This window comes from Camelina sativa, chromosome 19 (assembly GCF_030686135.1).
Source record: "Camelina sativa cultivar CO46 ecotype springtype chromosome 19, ASM3068613v1".
In the NCBI taxonomy this organism is placed as follows: domain Eukaryota; kingdom Viridiplantae; phylum Streptophyta; class Magnoliopsida; order Brassicales; family Brassicaceae; genus Camelina; species Camelina sativa.
This window is the reverse complement of record NC_141898.1, coordinates 4,134,306-4,155,576: the sequence shown is the minus strand read 5'-3', so window position 1 is coordinate 4,155,576 and position 21,271 is coordinate 4,134,306. Positions and strand designations below refer to the sequence as shown.

General features: G+C 37.2%; 5 protein-coding genes across 13 annotated transcripts; 3 read left to right on the top strand and 2 right to left on the bottom strand.

Annotated features, from left to right (window-relative positions):
- The first annotated feature begins 143 nt into the window (after positions 1-143).
- LOC104764721 (kinesin-like protein KIN-7O) lies at positions 144-8,584 on the top strand. The gene is made up of 32 exons (XM_087501984.1): positions 144-539; positions 652-741; positions 924-1,042; positions 1,170-1,283; positions 1,368-1,449; positions 1,573-1,640; positions 1,720-1,794; positions 1,888-2,033; positions 2,130-2,232; positions 2,359-2,439; positions 2,538-2,606; positions 2,685-2,744; positions 2,822-2,989; positions 3,205-3,261; positions 3,347-3,583; positions 3,656-3,721; positions 3,793-3,969; positions 4,075-4,179; positions 4,578-4,670; positions 4,784-4,930; positions 5,015-5,128; positions 5,211-5,297; positions 5,401-5,604; positions 5,703-5,846; positions 6,143-6,349; positions 6,467-6,556; positions 6,629-6,769; positions 7,068-7,165; positions 7,323-7,401; positions 7,628-7,792; positions 7,879-7,950; positions 8,137-8,584. The coding sequence occupies exons 1-32, from the start codon at positions 413-415 to the stop codon at positions 8,395-8,397; spliced, it is 3,846 nt and encodes a 1,281-aa protein (XP_087358110.1). The 5' UTR covers positions 144-412; the 3' UTR covers positions 8,398-8,584.
- Positions 8,419-9,257, bottom strand: LOC104764722 (uncharacterized). The gene is made up of 4 exons (XM_019240658.2): positions 9,106-9,257; positions 8,960-9,034; positions 8,834-8,867; positions 8,419-8,747 (listed from the first exon to the last, which is right to left on the bottom strand). Exons 1-4 carry the CDS (start codon positions 9,174-9,176, stop codon positions 8,553-8,555), a joined length of 375 nt encoding a protein of 124 aa, XP_019096203.2. The 5' UTR covers positions 9,177-9,257; the 3' UTR covers positions 8,419-8,552.
- A 325-nt stretch (positions 9,258-9,582) lies between these two features.
- Positions 9,583-16,288, top strand: LOC104764720 (folylpolyglutamate synthase). Of its 8 annotated transcripts, none has more exons than XM_010488308.2 (18): positions 9,583-9,942; positions 10,903-11,155; positions 11,438-11,600; positions 11,682-11,893; positions 12,242-12,307; positions 12,655-12,764; positions 12,844-12,904; positions 13,169-13,252; positions 13,614-13,670; positions 13,772-13,832; positions 13,920-13,966; positions 14,120-14,197; positions 14,614-14,772; positions 14,868-15,179; positions 15,303-15,381; positions 15,465-15,620; positions 15,699-15,898; positions 16,024-16,288. In XM_010488308.2, the coding sequence occupies exons 3-18, from the start codon at positions 11,453-11,455 to the stop codon at positions 16,081-16,083; spliced, it is 1,890 nt and encodes a 629-aa protein (XP_010486610.2). In that variant the 5' UTR covers positions 9,583-9,942; positions 10,903-11,155; positions 11,438-11,452; the 3' UTR covers positions 16,084-16,288. The 8 variants fall into 8 exon arrangements, with proteins under 8 accessions (XP_010486610.2, XP_019097144.2, XP_087358113.1 ...); XM_019241599.2 differs by having other exon boundaries at positions 9,729-9,825; positions 14,865-15,179; XM_087501987.1 differs by having other exon boundaries at positions 9,731-9,825.
- A 219-nt stretch (positions 16,289-16,507) lies between these two features.
- Positions 16,508-18,632, top strand: LOC104764717 (putative inactive purple acid phosphatase 16). The gene is made up of 4 exons (XM_010488305.3): positions 16,508-17,180; positions 17,439-17,937; positions 18,059-18,227; positions 18,321-18,632. Exons 1-4 carry the CDS (start codon positions 16,835-16,837, stop codon positions 18,537-18,539), a joined length of 1,233 nt encoding a protein of 410 aa, XP_010486607.1. The 5' UTR covers positions 16,508-16,834; the 3' UTR covers positions 18,540-18,632.
- On the bottom strand, positions 18,549-21,214 carry LOC104764719 (DNA repair protein recA homolog 2, mitochondrial). 2 transcript variants are annotated; one of them, XM_087501983.1, is made up of 8 exons: positions 20,838-21,214; positions 20,621-20,681; positions 20,313-20,530; positions 20,141-20,228; positions 19,739-19,911; positions 19,506-19,652; positions 19,274-19,408; positions 18,549-19,138 (listed from the first exon to the last, which is right to left on the bottom strand). In XM_087501983.1, exons 1-8 carry the CDS (start codon positions 20,898-20,900, stop codon positions 18,857-18,859), a joined length of 1,167 nt encoding a protein of 388 aa, XP_087358109.1. In that variant the 5' UTR covers positions 20,901-21,214; the 3' UTR covers positions 18,549-18,856. The 2 variants fall into 2 exon arrangements, with proteins under 2 accessions (XP_087358109.1, XP_087358108.1); XM_087501982.1 differs by having other exon boundaries at positions 20,621-20,684; positions 20,838-21,093.
- Between the last annotated feature and the right edge of the window lie 57 nt (positions 21,215-21,271).

Genomic DNA, 21,271 nt, shown 5'->3' with positions numbered 1-21,271 from the left:
CCGCCGATCAAATGCGTAGATTTGTTGGCTAAAAATAATCATCTGACCGACCTACTCCTAAAAATTTCCATAACTATACTTATAATTTAGTTTTCGACGTAATTAATTACACTTTTAACCTATAGCTATAGAGTCACACCTCCAGAGGTTGTTGTATATTCAAAACTTCAACATCTCGAGGCGAACATATACCAAGTTACCACTGTATTTATAAGTATAGTTGTGGGGGACGCGCGATTGTCTGGTTTATTAACGAACCGGTTCGATCCAGTTTTTTTTTTAAATTCGAAAATTTTTAAAGGTAAACCAGATTTAGTTAAGTGGGAGGGAAAAACAAATTTCGAACACCTGAGAAGACTGAGAGAGATTTTTTTTAGGTCTTTCATTGTTCGCCGGAGAAGCTCACCGGAAGATGGAAAGAATCCATGTCTCAGTCCGGGCGCGGCCTCTTTCGTCGGAGGACGCGAAGACTAGTCCTTGGAAGATCTCTTCCGACTCAATTTTCATGCCCAATCACTCTTCTCCCACTTTCGATTTCGGTACTCTTTTTTTCTCACTTCTCTTTCCAGTTTCTTCTTCTGCTTGCAATTTCAATTTCAATTTCAATGCCCAATCTCTCTCTCTCTCTCTCTCTCTCTTTTACAATTACAGATCGGATTTTTAGAGAAGATTGTAAAACCGTCGAAGTGTATGAGGCACGGACGAAGGCGATTGTTTCTGCCGCCGTTTGTGGATTTAACGGTAAATACTTAACGATTCTTCTCATGGGTTCACCTGATTTTAGTTATCCACTTCGAATTGCTGCTTCAATTTTGATAATTTGGGGTTCTTTTGATTTCAATCTCCTTTTTTTTTTGGGGTTTTAAGGGTTCTGAGTGTTTTTTCGTTTTTTTTTGGGCCTAATCGTATCTGTTCGATTGAAGGAACCGTGTTTGCTTACGGTCAAACTAACAGTGGGAAGACACATACAATGCGAGGCTCCCCAATTGAACCTGGAGTCATCCCTCTCGCAGTACATGATTTGTTTGACACTATATATCAGGTTCATCCCTATATTATTCTTAGCCTTTGTGTAACTATCTTTGTAAAGTTGGTTTCTTTTTCGATTTTATGGGATGTTATTGATTTGAGGAACAACTGTTTCTTCTTTTGTTTGATCACTACTCAAGGATACAAGCAGGGAGTTTCTATTGCGTATGTCGTACCTGGAGATTTATAACGAAGATATAAACGATCTGTTGGCTCCTGAACATCGAAAACTACAGATTCATGAAAATTTGGAGGTACTTCTATGTCTTTTTTTTAGAATCCTGTTTAAACAAATTCTCTACCGATGCTGATGTGTTTTTCAATCTGAGTGTTCGTAGAAAGGAATATTTGTTGCTGGACTACGAGAAGAGATTGTCGCTTCCCCTCAACAAGTCCTTGAAATGATGGAATTTGGAGAATGTACTTTCTGTTTTCTTTCACATTGGTTCTCTATTTTGTTCGTTCCAAACATATTTCCTTAACTGTTTTCAATCTTGGTTTTGCTAATATTGGTCTTCATTTATCTTTGGAATAAATTTTCAGCTCATCGGCATATTGGAGAGACAAATATGAATCTTTACAGTAGCAGATCGCATACTATTTTCCGCATGGTAAATATATCTACACTCAACCTTAGCGCCCAATTAAATGTAAATTGTTTTTTGACTTACCCGCTTCTTCATTATACAGATTATAGAAAGTAGACAGAAGATGCAAGATGAAGGTGCTGGAAATGCTTGTGATGCAGTCCGTGTTTCTGTACTGGTATTATTCTGTTGGAACCAGTGTTTTTTGTTCCCCACTTATATGCAACATAGTATTTTCTGTTTCATCTTTCTGATTTCTTTTCACTTGTAGAATTTGGTGGATCTAGCTGGTTCAGAACGGGCTGCAAAAACCGGTGCAGAGGGTGTTAGGCTGAAGGAAGGCTCACATATAAATAAAAGCTTGATGACACTCGGGACGGTTATTAAAAAATTGAGTGAAGGAGTAGAAAATCAAGGGTAAGTTTTTCTTCGGTCAGTTTGTTAGGGAACGAAGCATATGGTATATACGCATCAAGTGGTTAATCTTTATGGCATTTTCTTTGGTTGAGTCAGTGGTCATGTTCCGTACCGGGACAGCAAGCTTACAAGGATCTTGCAGCCTGCTTTAGGTGGAAATGCAAATACAGCTATTATATGCAACATAACACTTGCACCGGTATGTATTAATCACCGGTTATATGACATTAAGATAAGCCAGGCAGATGAAACCAAGAGCAGTTTTCATTTTTTTTTCTCTTTGTTTGCTTTGGTTCAACAATATTAATCTTCGTTTCAATGTTAGATTCATGCAGATGAAACCAAGAGCAGTCTTCAATTTGCTAGCCGAGCACTGCGTGTCACTAACTGTGCCCATGTCAATGAGGTTGGATCCAAATTATTTTGAACTTATTCTCTCTTTCTTTAACATACTTCTGTTTAAGTCTATTAATTATCGTATCTATTCTTGTGTTTTCAATACAGATATTGACTGATGCTGCTCTACTAAAGCGCCAAAAGAAGGAGATAGAGGAGCTCAGGTCCAAACTAAAGGTTTCTAACTCGTTTTCAGTATTTTTTTTATCTCTTATGCTTTATTCTGTGGGTTAAATATCAGCTTTTCTATCGCAGACTTCTCACTCTGACCGTTCAGAAGAAGAGATTCTTAACTTGCGCAATACCTTGTTGAAGGTATGTCATTTTTATTCTTGATTAATTAATTGTTCTTGATTTTTAGTACGGTTTTGATATATCCTATTTTTCTGCAGTCTGAATTAGAGAGAGAACGGATAGCACTTGAGTTAGAAGAAGAGAAGAAGGCACAAGCTCAGAGGGAAAGAGTTTTGCAGGAGCAAGCAAAAAAAATTAAGAACTTGAGTTCAATGGTTCTCCTTTCGAATAGAGATGAGAAGCGTGAGCAGGATCACTTTAAGAAGGTTTCTCCTATTTATTTTGGATACCTTGAGACTTTATAACAGCATGGCTGGGCGCTAAACATTTGCTTAACTAATTAATTAGAATGATCTCCACATATTGTTGTTGAATGCTGTTCCCAAAAACATTAGTTTGATACTGTTGAGAAAATTATTTAAGTATCTTTGTTACATTTTCTTCCCATTTCTTCTTAGATTGATATATTATTTGTTTGCAGGGAAAGAGGAGGGATACATGGTGTATTAGTAAGGTTTCACGAGACTCCCCATCAGAGGTGAATATTGTTGAAATGACCAACCAACACATGAGAAAATGTTGACTTTGGCAGCCATAAAAATACTTTTTTTCTTTCATAACAGGTCCAGTCTAATGTTTTGTCAAGGGGGTCCTCTCTTGAACCTGCAAGATCAGATCGTGAGACTGGTCCACTACTTCCATTTTCGGAACTGATAAATGAACCTTTACATAACATTAACGAGGAAGACGAAGATAGTATCAATGAAACCCTTGAAGCTCCTGCACTTCCAGATCCATGTGCTTTAGTGAATGTCACAAGCAGAAAGAAGCCATCAATCAAGCAGAAAAGTCATGTAGTGGTCAGTGTTCCTCTTTTGAATGTATCTTGTGCTTTTCTTGTGGTAAAGCTGGCCTTTGTTAATGTTATGTAGGTTGAAAACGAGTCAGATAGAATTCAAAGGGAATATGAGGATCTCCTCTTGCAATACGAAACCGAGGTAATAATTTGTCATTCTCAATATCAGTTAATTTATGGATTTTATTTCTTATTTCTCCACACCTTCAATAGAGAATCATCAGCGAAATACAAATTGAGTTTCTTAAGGCGAAGTTGGGTGAAGAAGTTATATCTGGTGATAGAAAATGCAAGCAATTTGAAGTCGTTGGCGACGTGCATGTGGATGAACATGTTGTAAACTTAAGAGATCCAGAATCTATTCTTCTCATTAAGCAACTCCAAGAGAAGGTGCATATCTTCTTTTCTTTACCTACAACTGAAATGGCTATCTAAGTAGCTTCTCTTTCTTCCATTTTGGCTTTTTCCTTAACCGTGATATGTTCTGTCCAAAAGATAAACATTCTGGAGTTGGAGAAATCTTCAAGCAACCAGAGTCTTGATGATCTTGTCACTGTAGCTACTAAGCAGAATATATGTGCCAGGGAAAAACTTGCTGAGGTATCTGTGGTTCTTTAACTGATTGTGCTTTGCTATTCTGTCCAGCCACCTGGGAAAAAAATGCCTTTGTGCTTCATAATATATTTGAATAATGAATATAAGAAATTCGGTGGAAAGGGTTCAGACCATATATAGTTATACTCTATGCTGTTTTCTTAAACTTCCCAAACCTGACATTACTTAGTCTAGACACAGCAGAAAATATTTTTGAATGTGAATGAAAACATCATTTTGAAATTGTCTGTAACCTTACTTCTTACATATGGATCTTCTGCCGTCTTTTTCACTTTATACCCCTGCTGAACTAGTTAAAAGAGAATTTGTCATTCTAGTCAGCTTTCTAGACTTGTTTTTTTATTTTAGTGTGCTAAATCGTTTTATACTATGAAATTCTATAGATTGAAGAAGAGATTCATGCTGCTAGAGAAGAGACCCATGCGGCTCGTGAACAACTTGTGTCCAAGGAGTCTGAAGTTTCTCATGTGCTTAATGTTGGTTTCCATTTCAAATTCATCCCATTAATCTGATAAGTTTAGAACAGATTATTATTGTTGTCAATCAGTATGACATTGCCTAAATGTTTTTTTTACTTGTCGTTGTGAAGGAGAATCTTAAATCTTTGGTCAATGTAGCAACAGAAGTTGAAGTCTTAGTGTCTGAATTTCAAAAATCTAAAGCGTCAGTGGAAACCATATGCTCAGTTATGGATGAGGGTCTCCAAGATTTTGCTTCCTTCTCTTCTTTGATACATGTAAGTACTCTGCGCTGTTTGGTATATTCACTGCATTTTGTTTTAGACAATCATTTTCTTTTATGACAAACGTCCCCACTGCAGGATTTCACATCGTTTATGCACCAAAGTTTTGAGCAACATGCTTCACAAATCAGCAGCTACCAGAATGTCCAATCTTGTCTGAAACAAAAAGTTCTTGATGTTGAGAATGAGAAGGTCTGACGCTTTTGTTCACCTTTCACCTTGCATTTGATGGTAATTTTGCGGTAAAATCTGAAGTCATGATATTCTTTCTCAGCTTCTTTTGCAAGAGCAGTGTTCTGGTCTGCAGATCCAGATAGAAGAACTTAATCAGGAAGCTCAAAAGCATGAAACGTCCTTAATGGTATTTTGCTTATGTTCAAACAGATTTTATTAGAGATTTTTTTTCGTTTCTTCCTCAAATTTTCCAGTGTTAGAAGTAACTTGATGTTTTAACCATTCGTCAGATGCTCTCGGAACACCATGAGTCGGAGAGGTCAGATCTCCTCTCTCACATAGAAGATCTTGAGAAGGATATAGCGAGTCTGTCATCCTCTTCCTTGGCCAAAGAGAAGGAGAACATAAGAAAAGATCTTGAGAAGACGAAAACAAAGCTAAAAGACACTGAATCCAAGCTAAAGAATTCCATGCAAGATAAAACCAAGCTAGAGGTGCGTGGTGGAACCCAATACTTAACTAAAATAGTACTGGATATTTTGTCTAATGACCCATCTAAATTATAACAAATAATTCTGATGTCCTTTCAAAGGCCGAGAAAGCATCTGCTGAGAGAGAGTTAAAACGCTTGCATAGCCAGAAGGCCCTCCTCGAGAGAGACATCAGCAAACATGAGTCCTTTGCTAGTAAAAGACGCGACTCTCTTATTGCTGAGAGAAGTACTAACCAGTTGCAGGTATCCAATGATTTGTTTGCAGCATGATCTTCTTTTTACCATTCTAATATTCGGTAACTTGTCCAACGTTGGATATGCAAAGTCGAAATTATAGAATTAAGAAACTGTACGAAATCATTATGTCATTACAGAAAATCTCTTTCTATTGGCTGAATTTTGGACAAGCATTGCATGAGCATATATTTCTATCTTTTCGTATAATTTTCTCCGTGGAGAACCATATCAGTGTTCTTTTTGGTGGACATAACTTCTGCTTAAGTGAAATGCTCGTTCTCATCCTACTTCACATTTATCAGGAAGACTTTAGACAGCTTGAGGTCCTTGCTTTTGAAATGGAAACAACAATTGCGTCCCTGGAGGAGGAGCTGGTTGCTGAACGTGGGGAGAAAGAGGAGGCACTATGTCGAAATGACGGTTTAGATTCAGAAATTACAGCTCTAACAGAGAAACTGGAGCACTCAAATACCCAATTAGAAGATCTGCAAAAAGATGTCACAGAGCTTGTACGTATTTTCATGCAGTTGATGGTTGATCCATATGTTATTGATAGTGAATTTGAAGCAAATAATGTTTTCAAGACACAATACATTTACTCAACCATATGTTATGTTTTGCTCCAGAAAACGAGACTTGAAGGTTCATCTTCTGATCGGCAACAACTAGAAACCAGTGTTAAACAGTTGCTTGAAGAAAAGGAAGAGCTAGCAATGGTATGATTCCTGAAGACATATTCTGAACTTAGTTCTTGTTTGTGTGAGTCAGTAATTTTTCCTGTTGTTTAGCACCTGGCAAACTCTCTTTTGGAAATGGAGGAGGAGAAAGCAATATGGAGCTCGAAAGAAAAAGCTTTGACAGAGGCCATGGAGGAAAAGATCAGATTATATAATATACAAATTGAGTCACTATCTAAAGAAATGTCAGAGGTATGTTCCAAACAAGGAATCTATTATAGTGAGACTAACAACCAAAATTTTCTTGCAGCATCATTTTGGATGTCACCCTTTAGAACTATCAACTTATTATATTATTCGTAGGCGTAGCTTATCCTATCTGTTTGGATCTATAATTTAGAACGTTGAATTTGGAATTACCATGAGAAGTTCTGCGTAAATATCCTCACTCTTTGTAGGGACGACCAAAAATTAATTTGTTTCTAATCCTTCTACATATAATATATGTTCATCATGCTCTGTTAAGTTCTCTATCTCCTACTATGTTTAGGCAAAGAAGCAGCTGGAATCTTGTCGACTTGAATGTGTTACTCTTGCTGATAGACTTAGATGTTCTGAGGAGAATGCAAAGCTGGAAAAAGAATGCAGGTCTGTACTTTTGTTTCTCGTACTTTAGAAAGTTAAGATTTTATCTTCTTCACTCTCTGAAGAAATTTTTGTTAAGCTTTCTGGCACTTGGTTGATCTGTATTTCTCTAGTTGATGCTATATCTCCTCTGACTTCAGTATTTTGTGTTCCCCTGTAGCATGGAGAAGTCTCTGGAGATTGATAGATTGAGTGATGAACTTCGATCAGTTGATGCTATGAGTAAGCAATCTCAAGAGGTAAGAATTATTTCGCAAAATGTTTTCTCTCTCAACGTCCGACTAACGCAGAGGTTATATTACTTTTCTCAGTGAGAAAACTATACTTGTAACGTAATGTACTTGACTTCTGGTTATAGTATTTATACTTTTGGTATGCCGGTTAAAACCTAGAAGGCATTACTTGCTAATTTGTTATGTTAAAGATGCAAAGCTTTACACACAAAATTTATGTGTGCACCTGCAGGTTCTCAATTCTGATATCGACACTCTAAAGTCCGAAGTTCAATGGGCTTGCGAGATGTCGGATACACTTCGGAGAGAGCTGAATTATGTCACAAGTGAGCGCCAGGGTTTGTTATCTCGCATAGAGGAGTTGAGTAAGGAATTTGCTTCATCAAATTGTTCGCAGGTTTGGTTTACAGCACACTGACTCTACTCTGTTACAGATATATTAGTAACCATTCATTCTCACGAAAACCTTATTAGTGCCTCCAGATTGAAAATGCAAAAAATCTAACTGAAGAACTGACTCCCAGAATCTCAGGCCAAGAAGCCAATCCGTTTAAGGTAATGCCAAGTGTCATTTCTGAACTTTTTTTTTTTTGTTCATTGATTGAGATTTATCTTTTCCTCCAAAAGAGGAACATTGTAGTTTATCAAGAGAATCCTTCTAGATTGAGAGCGTTAGGTTCTAACTTTCCCGATATAACCATTTAGATATTTTAACCATACTTTTGCTGTATCTGATTGCAGGATGCAGCTGCAGAAAACAAGGAGAAGGCAAAGCTAAAGATGAGACTCAGAGGGACGCAAGCACGCTTAGATGCAATCTGTCTAAGGCACAAACAGTCTGTGCAAGAAATAGAACTTATGAACAGGAAGTTCGAGGAAGCATCTACAAAGCTAAAGGAGAAGTTAGCATCAAAAGCACTCGAAGTTGTCGACCTCAAGAAGCAATTCTCTGCTTCTTCAAGAACAAAGCATGAAGTTAAAAACAGCTTAATTCTTAAGTAGTTGATTCACGGCTAGTAAATGTATTTGAAAGCTGTAAACTTCTAAAATGATTCTTGGCATAATCACAGAGAAGTGATGTGATTATGCAAGAGTCCAATACATATATAAATTATAATGGTAGAGTAACAAAGTACATGGAGGTTGTGCCAGAGTAATTAAGAGGAGATATTAAGGGCATTTTGGTCCACCGGTCTGAGTCTTCCAGTTGTTGTAGCAAGGACATTCTTGCTTGTTACCATAAGTACCTGGAGGTACACACAAGCACTTGGTACAACATTTGTTGCAGAAGAACAAACATGGCTTCTTGTATTGTGTATTCGAGCATCTATCTCCACACCTTGGCCCACACTCTGATATTTGACGGAATAAGGATTTAGTTTCTCATTCAGCACAAAGATTCATTGAAAACTAGACTAGTCATTACTCATTGGTTTACCTTGGGGTTGAAGACTGCCTTCAGTAGTGCCGTACTGTCAAAATCAACAAGAAGATTAATCAAAGGATATTAAAAAGTTGTTGTAGATGATCATGAAACTCGCCGTGTGCAATCGAAGAAACTCACTTGAGAGCTATTGTGATGCGATGGTTGCGACTGTGGTGGTTGTGGTTGTGGAGCAGGAGATTCCAAGCGTATAGGCTGTGTATATTCATGACGTATGGAATAAAGTAGATGAATATGAAGAATAAAAAGAGTGTTCAAATACTTACATGCATATGGCAGACAGAAGAAGATGTAACACAACAATGGAGAAAACAATGGTGCTAAGTTTTGTTGCCATTTTTTTTCTGAAAACAAAAATGATTGTAATGAACTCAGGATGTTTTTTTTGCAACTAAGTATATTATGAACAAAGGATAGGGGTCCAGTATATATTATATATATATTCCAATTTTTTAATATGAAAACATGTTTCTCCTGTCACTGATTTTTGGCAAACTAGAAGAGTAAAATTCATTAATTAATGTCCACTAGACGTACAATTTTCTCTTTGGCAATTGCACGGTCTAAATTTTACACACCAATCAATAATCATGTTTAAATTAATTATAAAATACTTAACTACTGATTATACACCAATATTATCATATTTTGTATATAAAATATTTTGTATGAAATAGGTATTTACCAAAAGTGTAGTACGTAGTAGTAGTAGTAACACAAATATAGACTTCATATTCCCAATCTTGGGCATGTGAAGCAGAGAGAAGAAGTTGGGATAACGAACGAAACGAAGCTTATCACATGTGTGTTTCTACTGCGTTCTAAACCTTATCTCTTTCTCATGACTCCGTTTGTTTCCCCATTTAACTTATTATTTATTTTACATTTTGTGAATTGTTTCTAACTTAAATTCACTCATGGAGACAAATAGTTCGTCAAAGAAAAACACAAGTGGCGATAAATTTTGGGATTCGAAAAATTCCTCGGTAAGCAATAGGCATCCCCGTGACCTCGTTGTGTTTTGAGTGCCAAGCCGTAGTATACTAGTATTTGCATGTTAAGAGGGTTTAGAACGCAATAAACGATTTTTCTTTTCAAGATAGGTACCGTCTCTCAATTCTCAATTCTCATTTTTTTTTTTTTTTTTGGTTTTGATATTCGAGCCCTAAATTAATCTCTAAAAAAACTCATGAAAGCCTTGGCGTATTTACCATCAAGACGTGCACAGTAACCGGTTACTTGACCTACGTAACAAAATGTTTCAATTGACTCTGACTTACACAAGTTACACCAATTAATATTGTTATGTAATGTACCCACGTTCGACTTGACCTATATATACCAAATTGTTTCAATTGTCAGAAGGTACGAGAGAAGTATTTATAAAAAGATAGCATCGCAACTTGAACATTTATTTTTTTAAGTGTGGAGAAGAAAAAAAATGGAAGTTGAACTACAACTAACAGTGATTTTAAGATATGTACAGAGAGATGTGCACTTGCCACGGTAGACTTGTATAATTTTATTTGTTTCAAACCTTCAAGAATTGTTTTCAGGCAAGGAATACAACTTTTTTTTTCTAATGACAATAGTTTGTAAAAGTTGTAACAACCACAAAGTGAAGCTGAGTAAGAGGCGGTTAATTCTAGATAGGTCGTATGTTATCAGTTAATTATCAGTAGACCGATGCTAATTTCTGTAATTGTATAATTTTGGAATACATGATTATCTTTAAACTTTGACTATTTTCATTTTTTTGTTTTAACATCATTTGATTATCTTCATATAATAAGAACATTTGTGTAGATTTTTATGGACCACTTTTTTTTTTTTTTTTTGATTATAAACTTGATTTGAGTAATTTTATATTATAATTTATTAGGGTAATTACCATGATTCAACAAAATAGAGTTTTACATATAATTCTAATTTCTAAGCAAAAATTGAGATTTGGAGGTTTTTTTTGTTAGTTTTGACAAAACTACTTTTGATATTGAACTGTTTGAGACAAAACCAAAAAGAAATAATTTATTTAATAATTTAATTGAATGGCTTTAATTAAGTTGGGATGAGGAAGATGATGGATGATTCGAAAACGAAGGTGGTGGAGAGTGCAAATGGCTGCTGAGTGCTGAGTGCTGAGACAGTCTCCAACCCCACAAACCCTAAAAGGCTTAAAGAAGAAGATTCTCCCCAGATTACCACAATTACTTGGAACTGATTGATACTTCATACGTTGCAATAAGAAGAGCCACACGAGAACAAAAGACTTTTATTGACCCGCGAACTCGATTTACCCATTGAAGCTTTCCCATGGTTGGTTCTCTCTATCCGTCTCTTATACTGCTTTTGGGTTCGGCTATATTACTTTCTGAAAGATTGAAACTTTATAGGTATTTTTGTGTTCCTCAATCGATTCTGTGTGCTTGCTTCGAAACTGGGTTGAGGCTGAATAGATATGAGTGTTCCACAATTGGAATGAGCTATACTTTTTTTTTATAGGGACACTTTTGGGGGCTTATGTGATTGAACAATGGCATGAATGAGAAAGAGAGAACGGACAAGTTACTAACTTATCTAAGCATGTTTTGGTTGCAGATTTGAGATTCCCTGATGCTCGTTTATGCGAAAGGGCTTCTAAAGTGCGGAGCACCTGGAGTTCCATTCTTTTTTGACAAAAGGAAATCCTTCTTCACTAAAACAAAGAGGGGCTTTCACAGTTTACCTTCGGTCACTAGGGATCGTGTTCATTTCAACAACAGTAAGTATATACACCACTCTATGCTTACACTAGTTTCATGCCTGAGGCTGGTGTGAAATATTGCTATGTTGGTGTCTCTAGATCTTAGGTACTCTAGCAAATCAACAGAAGTTGTGGAGAAGACTGTCATTGATATGGATTCAAAGGAAGACAAGGCAGATAATCCAGCTTTATCTTCATATGATGATGCCATGGAAGCGCTGTCGACTCTTATTTCTCGTCGAAACCGTGGAGACCGCACACCTACTAGTGGAAGTCGTGACAAGCTTGAACAAGTCATCGCATATCTCAAGGTGAGTACAGTCAACACTAGTTCGTAAGCTTGAACGAAATAAAACTGATATCATAAAAAAGACTGTTGAATATTTGCAAAAAAAATTGTGTGACATGAATGTTGTGTAACTCATTCTGAACTGTGGCAAGTATGAAATTTAGTAGGCTCTTTTTTCTTAAGACTGAGTTTTTTTGGGGTTTCTCTGTCGAGAGATACATGACCTATGTTACATCTGGCCATCGAGAATTTGGAGTGATGTGATTCAAGTCAAATTTCTTTCATATTTTTCTTGTCTATAGTAATCTTTCCTTCTCGATGGTACTAAAAACTGGGAATTGTGTTTGTTGTTTTGGTCTGAGGAATACAGATTTTGGACCTGGAGGACAAGATAAAAGAACTAAAGGTTATTCATGTCGCAGGAACTAAAGGGAAGGTACGTTGCTTTTTCACTTTAGCTAATGCAGGTCCTAGGATTTGAGTTTTAGTTTAAAAAAAAAAGCCACTAGAAAGAGTGTCGCACTTACGTGAGATGATGTTGTTTCCAACTTCGAGAACGTAGCACTTAATAGAAAACCAACATCATTCAGTGAAATAACTATCTATGATGGTACCATCTAATGCATATCTGAGCCTGCAAGAGGCAATATTCCGTTTTCTAAACTCTGGAATTCCTGTGGTCCATAATGATTAAGCTTATGTGGAAGTAATATTTGATGATTAGAATATCCATATGTAGCTACTGATTTTCTTCAGTGCTGGCTTTGTATTTGTGTATTTCAGGGTTCAACATGTGTCTTTAGTGAGGCAATTTTACGTAATTGTGGGTTTCGAACCGGAATGTTTACATCTCCCCACCTGATTGATGTAAGGGAAAGATTCCGAATAGATGGGTAAGTTCATCAATATATTGATTTTCAATGTTACTTGAACACACAAGAGACGGATTTGACTGCTGTTTTGCTTTTCCAGCTTGGATATATCTGAGGAAAAGTTTCTACAGTATTTTTGGGAATGTTGGAAGTTACTGAAGGTAAAACATCCTTTTCGATGTTAACTTTCTGCCACGAATTACCAGAAGCCATGCTCTTTGCATTGCTTTTATAGCAATTTCCCGTTCTATGTGTTCTTTGTATTTATGGACTGAGAATGTAAAGGTTTTCGCTTGATCTGTAGAATGTATTTGTTGTATACCTTTTATTAGTGCTATCTATAGACATTGGTTAACTATGAGTAAAACACTCAGTGTAGATTACTAAACAATGTAGATATCTAATAGTGAGCTTCTTATTTGCAGGAGAAAGCTGTAGATGGTCTTACCATGCCGCCTCTTTTTCAATTCCTCACAGTATTGGCATTTAAGATTTTTGTTTGTGAAAAGGTATATTAGTATTATTCAAATAAATAAGTCTCTATGTATTTTTTTTTTTCTTTCCGAACACAAGTCATCATTACTTAATATTCTGTGAAAAAATGGGTCATCTTCGCAATTGCATCATAGGCTACTTTCAGTTATGGTCCTTTAAAACCCGTTGGCTTATTGAAGGACCAAAATTGCTATTATTAATCATATGATATCACTTGTAACTTGGTCTTGCCAGTCTCGACAAGTATAGTTTTTACTTTCACACTCCTTACAGTATTTCCTCTCTCATCAGCTACTTTCACCATAGCTCCCTTTGCATTGTAACGGTTTATGTATTTGGCTAAAACTGGATGCTTACTACTGTTGTTCCTGATAGGTTGATGTTGCTGTCATTGAAGTTGGACTTGGGGGAAAACTTGACACGACAAATGTGGTAAGCATTTTTTGAGAAGCTTATGTCCCCTGAGTTTTTCCTGTCATATTTATTCAATGTTGGACATCTGTCTTCATTAAAACGGAAAATGCAAACTACAGATTCAAAAACCTATCGTCTGCGGCATTGCTTCTCTTGGGATGGACCATATGGATATATTGGGTATGCGATACTATTTCAATTCATTAGGCAAAATTAGTTTCTCCCTCATCCTTCTAACTCGGGATTCTCAATGCTAATTCTACACAGGAAATACGTTAGCTGATATTGCATTTCATAAGGCTGGGATTCTCAAGGTATAAACCTTCTAACTATATTATCTACTCTTCAAAAGGCTTTCTTTGTCTCATAATTTTTTGAATGCAATATATTTGTTTCAAAGTTTCCCATTGACAGCTTCATGTTAGATATTCTCTGATTTGCTTTGTTTTCTTGTATGCTAATGAAAGCCTCAAATCCCCGCCTTCACAGTACCCCAACTCTCTGAAGCAATGGAAGTTCTTCAGAAAACAGCTAACAATCTTGAGGTAACTATAGTAGGTTTTTATATTTCATTCCACTTCTGCTGGTGTTTTAACGGTTAGTTATTTGTATAAGCTCGAAAAAGTTATAGTTCTGAGAAGAGTTTATCAAATTTTTATGCCACATCAACATGTGTATATTAGTGACCACTGACCAGGGTCTATATAATTAGGAGAGTAATGTGGGAAGAGGTATCAAATTTTTGAAAATGATTTGGGTTTGGGAGAGTTTGTGGGGTGCTCCAGAACTCACCACCAGGGTTCTAGCTTAGTTTCCTTGGTGTCTTTGATTCTTAGTTTTGGAAATAAAACAGTTTACGTTTCAAATAATGGTCTTTTTGACATCTGTGGTTTAATGATACTATAATTAATAACCAAACTATAAGGAATAAATGCTGAATGCTGCGTATCGTGCGTTACAGGTTCCTCTGGAAGTAGTAGCGCCTCTTGACCTTAAAAAGTTGGACGGAGTTGCGCTCGGCTTGTCTGGGGATCATCAGCTTGTAAATGCAGGTCTTGCTGTTTCTCTTTCAAGATGCTGGCTTCAGAGAACTGGGAACTGGGAGAAGATATTTCCAAATGTTGGGTTTTGCTCTTGGTCATTAATCCTTTATCAAAACTTCCAAGGACTCTACTTGGTGAATCTTATTTGTTCCTTGCGGATTTTTTTTAGCAGGAAAGCGAGGAAACTGAGATTCCCGTGGCATTCTGTCATGGTCTTGCAACGGCACGTCTTCATGGGAGAGCTCAAGTTGTTCATGATGTAGTTTCAGATCCACAAGGATCGTCAGGTTCGACGGAAACTTCATGCGGTGATCTGATCTTTTACTTGGATGGAGCTCACAGTCCAGAAAGCATGGAGGCTTGTGGTCGATGGTTCTCTGCTGCAGTCACAGGAAACAAAAGCTTGTCGACTGCTGTCAATGGTTACAGGAGAAATGGGGAGTATAGTAGAGAGTCTAGAGAGTTTAACAGAGTCTCCAAACAGGTAATCAAGACCAACATTGATGAATCAATTCTTTTAACTTCCTTCTCTGTTCGACGTATTGCAAATTGGTTTTTGTGTTTTATAATTTGATCTGACTTGTGAAGAGTTCTTATGTGCTAATAGATTCTTCTGTTCAACTGCATGGAAGTGAGAGACCCTCAAGTTTTACTTCCAAAGCTCGTCACCACTTGCGCTTCCTCAGGTTATCTGATAACAAGTTGTACTCTGTTTTTAGAGTTTGCTATCAATACTTATGATGCGTATTGGTGAATGAAACACTCTCAGGCACTCATATCTCAAGAGCGCTTTTTGTTCCGAGCATGTCTACTTACAACAAGGTCATTTCGGGTGCATCAGCGATTCCTTCGGATACACGTAGAAAGGATTTGACTTGGCAATTCAGACTACAAAGACTATGGGAGAAATCAATCCAAGGAACAGGTAAGCTTAAGTATTGCTTCTTTGAAAACTTGTTGATGTCACGCCTAAACTTGATCATATGTCCTGTGACTTAATCAGATGCTGCGCTTGACCATACACTGAAATCCGATGGAATAACCGCCTTACCACCCCATGATTTCCTATGTGGAGATGCACCTCATTGTGGAGGACCTGCAGGGACACAAGTCGTCACTTCCAGCGCTGTAATGCCTTCATTGCCATTGACTATAAACTGGCTACGAGACTGCGTGCGTCGAAACCCTTCACTGAAACTAGAGGTAAGTCAAAGCTATATTCAGTATCCACTTCAAAGACAAGAATGAAAGCCTGATTTTTGAACAGAACAATAACTTATTTGGTGTTGTAGTCGTTGGGGTTATAATGGTGTTTGTTTATGCAACAGGTTTTGGTCACAGGATCGCTACATCTTGTTGGAGATGTGCTCAGATTGCTAAAGAGATGATGACTTTTTTTTTTACAAAATCTAAAATAGAGCTCCGTAAGAGTAATCAAACCTTACAGAGTTACAATTGTTTTATACTTCACTTTTATTCTTCTCATAATTACCATTTGATTCGTTGGTCCAGTTTACATAACATGAGAACCCTCCTCCTCTTAAGCTGTACTTTTCTATTACACTTTTGTGTTAGTTTATCTTTTCCTCTCAATCTCTAATTCCAAATTACATTTTCTTTTCCGTAACAGTCTATAGTATACAAAATTCGAAAACTTACAAATTTTTAATCATTTCGAGTAGGAGGTGAACATATAAAACTATTGTGGACAACAACGACAAAAAAGATTAAGACTTACGAGGAAGAAGTGGAAATTAATGTCAGTGCATGTGCCTTTAAAGTTGAAATAGAACTCGACGTAACATGGGTATTGGATAGTGGAGACCCCCAAAAAAACATTGGCTAGATTCCTCTCTTTTCTATCAACTAAAAGAAAGAGAGAAAGAGATAATTGAATATTCTTTGAATATGCTCTACATCGATTTAGATGGTTAACCTAATTTGGCCATTTTGTGTTTTTCAGGATTACTAACCCGTTTTTATAACTCAATTATTATTATTATTATTATTTCTTCTTCTTGTGTTCAGCTAATTTATAATTCAAAATCCAAGAAAACTTAACAGATGAATTTTATAATGATTTAGTTATTTTCTGTCGCAAACACAAAAAGGACCCTTATCTTTATCAAGTTGTGAAACATGAAAGAAAAGATCACAACTTCAGTAAATAGTTTTGAATCGTCTCATACATACTACTGTATTATTACTATTCCAAGAATGAAAAGATGGTCGTTGTATCTGATCATCACCGTTCTATCTCTTCCACTAATATCAGCCGTAGGAGTAGGAGGATGGGAGCTAAGCATCCCGACGACGGCAACGACGAAGAGTAGTAGTAATCTTCGGGTGCGGGAAGGAACACCGTTCAAGATCGCAATCTTTGCAGACCTCCACTTCGGTGAAGACACGTGGACTGATTGGGGTCCTCGTCAGGATGTTAACTCCCTCAACCTTATGTCCGCCGTTCTGGACTCTGAAACTCCAGGTCATGACAAACATCAATTGCACCAATTTGGTTTTACAGTTTTACTCAATGAAGTTAAAAACAAAAAAAATTACCTTATCATTTTGGTTTGACTAGTTTGGTGTAGAAATAATGAACTGTAAACTGATGTAATTATAATTTTTGGTCGGTTTGTTAGTTTTGGATGGTTTGGTTACATTGGATTGAACACACTACTGTTTAAACTGATTATGTGAAGATTAACTGAAATAACTGTTTCTTTAATTTCAAATAGAACAGATTTTGTGGTATACTTGGGAGATGTTGTAACGGCTAACAACATAGCAATTCAAAACGCAAGTTTGTTTTGGGACAAAGCAATATCTCCTACAAGAGACAGAGGCATTCCATGGTCTACTCTCTTTGGTAACCACGATGATGCTTCTTTCTTTTGGCCTTTGGATTGGTTCTCTTCTTCCGGTATCCCTCCTATTCGCTGCCCCACATCGGATAAAGATGATGACGATGGATGCGCGTTTAGAGGAACAACTCGAGTGGAACTGATTCAGGAAGAAATAAAGTCTTCCAATGGACTCTCACACTCAATGATTGGTCCTAAGGAGCTATGGCCAAGCATGTCTAACTATGTCCTTCTTGTGGAATCATCGAATCATTCTAAACCACCCGTGGCATTGCTATACTTTCTTGATTCGGGCGGTGGTTCATACCCGGAGGTTATCTCAAATGCTCAAGTTGAATGGTTTAAAACCAAGTCTAATACTCTTAATCCCGATTTAAGGTATGTAACATTAAAGATTTTGGTGGGGAAAACTCATTATATGATAATAACTACTACAAGATAATATCTTGGACATAAATCATTCGCTAAGTCGATATTGAAAGATTTTCATTTCGTGCAGGATCCCAGAGTTGATATTTTGGCACATTCCTAGTAAAGCATTCAAAAAAGTAGCTCCAAGGGTATGGATAACAAAACCATGTGTCGGATCAATCAACAAAGAGAAAGTTGCTGCTCAAGAAGCTGAAAATGGGATGATGAAAGTTCTTGAGAACAGATCCTCAGTTAAGGTATCAACTAAACACGAAATTGTGTTACATATATATATATACGCCTTTAAGTTTGATATGGAACGGAACAATGATGGCTCTATTTTTCCGTAGGCTGTGTTTGTAGGACACAACCATGGACTAGACTGGTGCTGTCCATACAAAAATAAGCTCTGGCTCTGCTTTGCTAGACACACGGGCTATGGTGGGTACGGAAATTGGCCAAGAGGATCAAGGATTTTGGAGATTACTGAAATGCCTTTTCGTATCAAGTCCTGGATTAGGATGGAAGATGGATCTGTCCATAGTGCAGTTAATCTAACATATGATTAGTCTATTTAATTACATATGTCAAACTTTGTGAAGATGATATTGCCGAATTGTTGGTAAATATGGGTTAGAGGTGATTCAAGACAAAAAAAGAAATAATGAAACAGGAATATCTGCAGCACATGATAATCTCTAGCAAGAACAGTACCTATGATAACATCTAACAACAACTAGCTTTGGCATGTCTTCTCTGATCCCCCTTTTAGTTACACGTTGCTTAATAGGGAAGCCGAGGTTGATGAAAAAGCAGCTCAACTGGTGTTTGGCTCTATCGAAACATACACATTTGTTGGCTCTACAGAAACAGTCCTCTCTTTCTTTCACATCTTGAAAAGCTGGTTCCTCAGGATTTCGACAACAGTATCAAGAACCTCTTTATTTTCAACCAGATACTTCTCAGCTGCGTCTTTCCCATCGATGACCTCACCTTCGATGAAATAGCTAGTTCCTTCTCTAATGATAACTCCATGCTCACAAGCCAATTCTAATACTTCTCGCTCCACATAGAAACCATGACCAAAGTGAATTCCCAATTCAGATTTCTTCTTTCCTGGTGCCAGTTTATTCTTCACCACTTGAACACAGACATTCAGACCACTTATCTGCGAAAATAAAGCAATCAAAAGAAGATGAAGATATCAGGTTTAAACAAAAACGACTGCCATATGCAGCCTTTTTACAGATCAAGGGAGACCAAGTTTACAGTAACACAATGGAAACAATGTCCCTAACAATACCTTATTGCCAGTCTTTATTAGCCCAGTTCTTATCATTTTGAGACGTATAGCTGCGTGAAACGGCAATGCGTTTCCTCCACAAGTCACTTCTTCAGCGTGGGGGAAACGCATGCTAGATTTGACATGTGATCTGACCTGGATCACAGAATCAGCAGAGAGGTCTTATCTTCGGAACGTGGGTCAAAATGATCCAACTTAAGGAGCCGAGGAGGATAAACCATAATACTCTTACCTGATTAAGAAAAACGATCAGTGTCTGAGAATAGCCAATTGAGTAGTGGATTTTTCTGAGCGCTTGCGTCATTATTCTTGATTGTGCGTCTTTGTATCTTTCTCCTACAGGAACATCAAGTTCACATTGAGGGGCAAGAGCAGCAACCTGTAAATTCCACCATTAATTTTAACAGATGCAGAAAGAATACATGAACATATTGAAATGAAAAGAATGAAAAGCTGAATACTCACACTGTCAACCACAATTACGTCTACTGACCCACTTTTGCTTAGCATATCAACAATACTTAGCATCTTTTCAGCAGAATCAGGTCGTGATATCAGAAGCTCTTCCGTGTCCACACCTATTGATTCTGCTAGAGAAGGATCCATGGCATTCTCGGCATCAAGATAAGCGCAATAACCTGGTACAAACAAGTCCTTTTTTCAGATTAAAAATAAAAAAAACTAACGGAGTGAAGCATTAAAGCAAGTCAGCCAGCCAGCTAAGAAGCACAGAATAAACTTCACAAAAATCAAAGAAACAAGAATGAAAAAACTAGAAGATCACTGTTCCAAACTTAAGATGGAGTCAAGTAACAAGTGCCAAGATTCCAATTCAAGCATATGTGTTGAAAGATTCAAGAACATTACCTCCAAGCTTTTGAGCTTCCTTGATGATATGAAGAGCTAGGGTTGTCTTTCCAGAAGCTTCTTTTCCGTAAACCTCAACCATTCTTCCCTACAAAAAAAAACCCAAAGAGACCTCATTAAGTGAAATAGTTTTAGCTTGGCTAGTCCTATCTCAGACTCTAAATTAAACAACCTTTGGCAATCCTCCAACTCCAAGAGCAAGATCAAGGTTAAGGGAACCAGTAGGTATTACAGAAACTCTCCTTTTTCTGAGAAACCGCTGCAATGACAACTTGGAGTCTTTATCAAAATCACCCGAAAGCTGTGATAATGCTAAATGTAGAGCAGTGTCTTTCTCCGCTACTTTGCTATCATCCGGAACTTCATCAAGTTCACAATCTGAAGCTTCAACTAACAAAACGAAACACATTCTCGTAAAGGTGAGGATACAGAGTAAACCAATCATGGAAACCACAAAAACAAAAGGAAGTTACTGATTACCTAGAGACGAAAGATACCGATTTCTATAGCCAGAGCAAGGCAAAACACTTCTTGTCCCCTTCTGCTACAGAGCAAGAGAAGAGTAAAAACACAAGAGAGACTACACAAGTGTTATACTAAGTATCTTCATCTGAAAAATCAAATCTTTCTTTCTTACAATCATCAACTAGTCAACCTAGCCATTGTTGAGAGCAACAACATTAGAGACGAAGAGAACCTGAGTTAAGTAAGAGAAGAAACGGAATCTCTGAACCGGACTTGCCCATGAGAGTCGACCCATGCCCCGTTCTTCTTCCGACGGCGCGTGTTATAACAGACCCGGCTCTTCCTCCTCCTCCTCCTTCTTTTTCCTCCTCAAACTCTTTGGTCTGAACGGTTTTAACTCGCTGGTTGGTTTCAATTCCACAGTTGTGTTGTCTTCTCCTGTTCTACTACCAACGATCTCCAGTTTCCGCCATGGTCAAAGCGACCTTAAAGAGTAGTTAAATAACCTGAAAGTGAGATACATAAAACCGCAAACCGTATTAAACCGATCGGTTCATGTCTACTAATCTGATCTATCGGTATGATATGAGGACCGCAAACAAAAAAAAATATAATTTTTTTTTAAAAACTTTTTGATTTATAAAAAACTAAAGATTGAAAAAGATC

Excerpts from the sequence above, each read along its gene's own strand:
- LOC104764717 (XM_010488305.3), top strand. The coding sequence starts at position 16,835 with ATGAAAGAAAAGATCACAACTTCAGTAAATAGTTTTGAATCGTCTCAT. Across the intron at positions 17,181-17,438 it reads TCTGGACTCTGAAACTCCAG|ATTTTGTGGTATACTTGGGA; the intron begins GTCATGACAAAC and ends CAAATAGAACAG. Across the intron at positions 17,938-18,058 it reads ACTCTTAATCCCGATTTAAG|GATCCCAGAGTTGATATTTT; the intron begins GTATGTAACATT and ends CATTTCGTGCAG.
- LOC104764719 (XM_087501982.1), bottom strand. The coding sequence starts at position 20,900 with ATGGGTCGACTCTCATGGGCAAGTCCGGTTCAGAGATTCCGTTTCTTC. Across the intron at positions 20,685-20,837 it reads TCTTCTCTTACTTAACTCAG|CAGAAGGGGACAAGAAGTGT; the intron begins GTTCTCTTCGTC and ends CTTGCTCTGTAG. Across the intron at positions 19,653-19,738 it reads ACGTAATTGTGGTTGACAGT|GTTGCTGCTCTTGCCCCTCA; the intron begins GTGAGTATTCAG and ends TGGAATTTACAG.
- LOC104764720 (XM_019241599.2), top strand. The coding sequence starts at position 11,453 with ATGCTCGTTTATGCGAAAGGGCTTCTAAAGTGCGGAGCACCTGGAGTT. Across the intron at positions 11,894-12,241 it reads AAGTCATCGCATATCTCAAG|ATTTTGGACCTGGAGGACAA; the intron begins GTGAGTACAGTC and ends TGAGGAATACAG. Across the intron at positions 12,765-12,843 it reads GAAAGATTCCGAATAGATGG|CTTGGATATATCTGAGGAAA; the intron begins GTAAGTTCATCA and ends TTGCTTTTCCAG.
- LOC104764721 (XM_087501984.1), top strand. The coding sequence starts at position 413 with ATGGAAAGAATCCATGTCTCAGTCCGGGCGCGGCCTCTTTCGTCGGAG. Across the intron at positions 1,450-1,572 it reads AATGATGGAATTTGGAGAAT|CTCATCGGCATATTGGAGAG; the intron begins GTACTTTCTGTT and ends ATAAATTTTCAG. Across the intron at positions 6,350-6,466 it reads AAAAAGATGTCACAGAGCTT|AAAACGAGACTTGAAGGTTC; the intron begins GTACGTATTTTC and ends GTTTTGCTCCAG.
- LOC104764722 (XM_019240658.2), bottom strand. The coding sequence starts at position 9,176 with ATGGCAACAAAACTTAGCACCATTGTTTTCTCCATTGTTGTGTTACAT. Across the intron at positions 9,035-9,105 it reads CTTCTGTCTGCCATATGCAT|CCTATACGCTTGGAATCTCC; the intron begins GTAAGTATTTGA and ends GAATATACACAG. Across the intron at positions 8,868-8,959 it reads CGCATCACAATAGCTCTCAA|TACGGCACTACTGAAGGCAG; the intron begins GTGAGTTTCTTC and ends TGATTTTGACAG.